The sequence below is a fragment of the Aethina tumida genome, chromosome 1, assembly GCF_024364675.1.
Source record: "Aethina tumida isolate Nest 87 chromosome 1, icAetTumi1.1, whole genome shotgun sequence".
Lineage (NCBI taxonomy): Eukaryota > Metazoa > Arthropoda > Insecta > Coleoptera > Nitidulidae > Aethina > Aethina tumida.
This window is the reverse complement of record NC_065435.1, coordinates 75,584,031-75,589,679: the sequence shown is the minus strand read 5'-3', so window position 1 is coordinate 75,589,679 and position 5,649 is coordinate 75,584,031. Positions and strand designations below refer to the sequence as shown.

Here is a 5,649-nt window from a genome sequence, read left to right as displayed (position 1 = left end):
AGAAAAAGTGTTTAGTTACTAAAAATACGCTACTAAATACTAAATAAAAGAAGGCTAAATGTACGTAAGGTTGTTTTATTTTATAGTTGCTCTACTTTTGACCATTGACTATTTTTCAAATATTAATAAATACCAACTAAAACCACTAATAAACAATTATATTACTGTACTGCTTTTATCAAACATACTGCACAACTGACAATAATATGGATATTTTAACGTACACTTTTATCAAGACAAATGAAAATTTCTAAAGTTGTTCTACATATAAGCGATGGTGTATATATGTGCTATAAAACTAATAATAATATACTATATATTTATATTGTATATTATATATATTTAAAATAAAATTAAATATGTTAGAATAATATAAAAATAGATCCACGAAAATTGTAATTTTGTATGACATTTGTCAATACTTTAAAATTATAATCATAAACCCATGACGAGTTACGCATAATAAACATACTATTATTATATTATAGTAATCTTAATCTAATATTTCTTACACGTCTAATAAACTTTCAATAACAAAAATATTTACACGTACTATTTAATTTTAATTTGAACAGCTTTATTAGAAAAAAATTATCACAAGCCAAGCCCGTTTACCAAAATGTCATGCAAAAGTAAATTTATAACCATTTTGGTTATATACATGCAGTTTTATATATATATATATATATATATATATATATATATATATATATATTATAATTATATTATAATTTTATACTAAAATTAATCAGTATATAATATGTTATTATACTTAACATTCGGTAAAAGAAACTTGATACAAATTTACAAAGTATTGAATATAGTGTAAAATACTCTATTTTGAGTATATTTATTTTATATATAATATTTGCTGGCTTATTATAACAAATCAGTTATCTAAGCAATGTGTATAAGGAGTCGGGTGTTGGTGCTGAGTGTAAATTTTGTATACTTTGTAAGATTTTTCACATGGGGTTAATAACATTAATTTACAATTTATAAAAACTATCAAAGGGTTAAATTTTTCGTTGAATTTGAAAATGCTTTTTTTAATCTCCGTTTTTGAAATATTGGCAAATAATTAATTAATATGGATGCAAATTGCTGTGCTGCAAAAAAGGAATTTTTATAGGAATTTTTTAATTGAAGAAGGAGAATATTTTGAACCCTTGTACGACTTTATAAATGAAAAATGAAAATTATTTTTTTGACTTTTCTCTATATTTTCTATCTTTAAAGTATTAATAATCACAGAAAAGCAACTAAAATCCATATTCATACCACTAGTACCATGTATCTAGCATGGTACTTTAAAAATAGTATATTCGAAAAATTTTTGGATGATTATCATCTCATACTTTAAATGACAAACCAGATTATGAGTTTACAGATTTTGAGAAATTTCATACGCATTTTACGAATAATAAATTTTCTCAGGTAAACTCTTTCGTTGAACACTTTAAAGCACTATACGACTTTATAACCATAACACTCTTTTTTCCGCCCTCTCCGCATATTTTCAAATTTTCATTTAATAAGAATCACAGAAAATCAATAAAAAATAAATCTTACGAACATTTTGCACTTATCTAGTACTATAATATGTACGGTCAGCGACAGATCTGCAGTTACACTTCGAATTCACAATCGCTTTAGGTGCACTGTTACTCTTCCACCTTTTTACTTTAATACATTCGTACTTTACTATTTAAATGTGTTCTTTTTATTTTTGTTGTTTTTAGAGTGATTATATATTTTATTAAAACAGACATTTATTGTTTAGAATGTTTTGCTTTTGAGAGATATATTCTTATTTTTGAGTTTATTTTTTTTACTTAGATTATAAATTTGATTTACTTAAGTTAAATTTAACTATATAAATATTAATTACCAACATATTATCATAATTGAGTAAAATTTCTTTTACAATAAATACATTAGAAGTAGGACAACAATTAGATGCTATTATACGAATTAAACAATAATAACCACAAAACACCTGTATACATGTCCGATTTAAATTAGATAATATAAACACTGAAATATTCTTAATTTGTTAAAAATTAATCATGCGAGTCTGTTGAAACAATATATTTGAAAACATTTATTTACTATTGTCGCATTTGAACACAGTTTTTAATTCTCTCCCCTCCACTCCCACACACTCGCTGCAAGCGAATATAGCTTTAAAGGAGTAACTGCAGATCTGTCGCTGACCGTATCTACAGTAGCTTAAAAGTTACATGACTATCATTTTTCTTGTTTCCGAGAATATCATGAACTATCACGAAAGTCTTAAATGACGATCAAAATTGTCACTGTGAATTTGAAAGAACTTTTAAAATTTTATCGAACAAATATAATTGAACTCGATTTTCGAAGATAAATTTAATACCAAATAAACTGAGTATTTATTTATGAAGATTGAACATGAATATTCCCTATCTATAATTTTATACAATATTTAGTTTTCCTCGGGTACTCAAATTTGAAACGTATCTATTTATTATCTATTTTATATCTATTGCTATTTCCATCACATCAATTCTACTTTTGGTATGTCAGGCAAATGTTTCTAGTTTATGCTTTGAAATGTTATTTTTTCTGGACTTACTCTTTAAATTTGATGAAGTTAAAATATAAGTGGGAGAGGGTGTCAAAGGATGCATTAGGAGTCGTGCAAGGATAATTGGTGGCGGTGGCGGCGTGAACTAAGAAGAGACCAATGCAGATTTGGTTAATTTGAAGTGGCGTGTGTGGGAGCGGACCGAGGGGCAATCGATGTGTGGCCGTATTAGAGACGACGTCCCTAAGATTAATGGAGGTACAACGCCGGCCCGGAATTTATCTTATAGACGGACGATATCAGAACACTAACGTCTTGTTCTTGTTTATAAATTGTTAATATATTCCACGGGTAATTACTGGATGTATAAGATATATTACTCGATCCGCACCCCCTATACAAATACAGATTAATATGTTCGGATTAGCTCTGCGGAATTTGCACCCCATTAACCACTGACGTTTTTGTCCTGCATGGACCTTTTACGATGCCATAAAACATTGCACTTACCATTTTTATTTAAAACTTTTAAAACAAACATTTTATTAAAAAATAATTCAATAATTGTTCATTAAATTTATTATTATAACTCACATTTTTACAAACAGTTTTAATCACTTAACATATTTTGTATTTGACGATGGTGATCGGAGATTTTCCTTTTGCCACACGTTTCTTATTTTTACATTCGAGGCTACACTTATTTGCGTAAGTGGTTCCGTCAGATCCACACACTGGAGTGTAATCCAAGGTACAAATGCACTCGGGTTCCAAAGCTGCCCGTTTTTCCAATTCACGAGGAACAGCGAAACAAGCAGAAAAAACTGCAAGTACTAGCAGTAAAACAATTGCGAATGCTTTCATGGTTAACAATATGCCATGTGGAGAATTTGCGTTTGTTATATACCTAGTGCTTATCAGGTAGGGTGAGAGTTCAAGCAATTTGTTTTCGTAACATAGAGGTTATCGTGGATTTTGTGCATTTAAAACGAGCCCAAACAATCTTTAAGGAAAATTATCAGTAATACACAATAATGTTTATTAATTACATTTATTATTTCTGGTAACAAATATTTCAACAAGGTCGATTAACATTTTGTATATTTTACAATACTGATCGGAGACAATCCATTTTCTCGATTAGCATTAACACAATTAACGGTGCAGTTATTTGCGTACGTTTTTCCATCGGAACCACACACTGGAGCATATTCGTAAGTACAGATGCACTCGGGTTTCAATGGGCTGAATTTTTCTAAGCCATCAGAAACAGGTGAAGAGGCAGAAAATGCTGCAAGCAGCAGCAAAACTATTGAGAACGCTTTCATGGTTAATAACATTATGAATAGGATTTACATTGGTTCGACAATTTTTATACAGCAGGGTTAGAGTTCAAAAAAAATAATTATTACGTCATACGGGTTTTGTGAGTTTAAAGGTTATGAAAGTTACCGATTCTCAATCATATTATCATTAATACTATTTTTATTCATGTCCATAAATTTCGTTGATTGGGGTTGACACAATTAAAGGAACAAAATTTGATTTTGGTTTTTGAAATAGTGCCAGAAATATTGCAGAATATTTTTTATTCGTTGCAGAACCAAAATTTTTATAACAATGAAAAAAAAAAATAATTTTTGCTTATGAGTTAATTTGTTTATTTGAGTTTAAATTGGCCTTGAACTATTTGTTTACGAAATTGTGATAAATGTTATAAGTTATTTTTTATTAGTTTGTCTGTTTTAATTTTGTTTACATTAAAGAAAAAACATTACAACATGTTCAAAATCATTTATGCTAATTATAAACATTTTGCTGGTTTATTTAACAAACAAATTCTATGATTATTTAACACTCATCTAATAATAAATATTGCATCAAGCACTATTAACATGTATGTTTTACAATTCTGATTCTTTTCAATTCATTTTCACGTTTGGAGTTAGCACAATTAAGGACACACCATTTCCATAAGTTCTTCCATTGGAACCACACACTGGTCTATAATTGTAAAGGCATGCGCACCGTGTACCTGTTTGCCCTGGTATCAAAATTTGTTTTGCGTTGACCACATAAAAAGTAGTTACTAGTAGCAGAAACAGAACAGTGACTACTGTTATGTGTTTTTTTTTTTTTTGATAAACGCGTGATTAAAAATCTACTACCAAAACACAAATAATGTTATTGTAGTTCGAATAATTATCTATTCGTTTGAATCTCTTGTCAGTCCAAGAAAGTAGGGTTTTTGTGACCCCGTATGCAGATGAGAGGACCGAAACCAACAGGGCCGCGCGTCTTCCAGTTTGTTCAAGTAAAGACGATTTAATTCGGCACTTTGGATCTGCTCCACCATCCCCCATTACTGACACTGTCACAAACCGATGCCACAACTCAAACGGCCGGCAAAAAGGACAAACTCTCCTGGGGTTTCATACGTTAGTCATCTGTTTGTTTTTGTTCACACAATAATTGTTCTGATAAATAGATAAGATTTGTTTAATGTGTTAATATTTTATATAGATAAGATAAAATTTATCTGGTGTACACATTTACATTAGTCCATTTCGAAACGATGAAAGTCTACACAACACTTTTTTACTTGGTGCTAATTTTTGTGGTAATTTTCGCTAAGAATGAAGAAGGGAATGGTGCGATGTGTCTTTGCCCAAGGGACTACAAACCAATCTGTGCATCGAACGGCAGAACTTATGCCAACGTCTGCGTGTTCAACTGCGAAGTTAAGAAATCAAGGAGCTTAGGAGATGGTGAAGAAACTCTCAAAATTGTCAGAAAATCCCCATGTTAAAACATACTTATTATAAATTAGTCCATAGGTTAAATAAATAGAGTGCAAGAGTAAGTGGATTGATTTTTTTACCCGTAAACTTATATTAGTGTTGATTAAGACATTCAAAACAAACCGTAGCCGTTTTAATTCCAAGATAATAGTGGCTGGTGACCCGGAGTGGCCCCTACGGTAACCGAGGGTTGTTTCAGCCCGAGCAATCCTCCGGCACGTCCATTAATCTTGCCTCATCTTGTTTCCTATTGCATATTCACATCCACACATCACGGATTGC

The 5,649-nt window shown here is 30.2% G+C and overlaps 1 protein-coding gene across 1 annotated transcript; it reads right to left on the bottom strand.

Moving 5' to 3' along the window:
- Window positions 1-3,601: 3,601 nt before the first annotated feature.
- Window positions 3,602-4,701, bottom strand: LOC126264166 (thrombin inhibitor rhodniin; the record flags this gene model as incomplete). Its single annotated transcript, XM_049960994.1, is given in 3 exon segments — window positions 3,602-3,915; window positions 4,475-4,533; window positions 4,536-4,701. Coding segments are annotated over 3 exon segments (486 nt in total), but the record flags the coding sequence as incomplete, so codon positions are not given.
- Window positions 4,702-5,649: the final 948 nt, after the last annotated feature.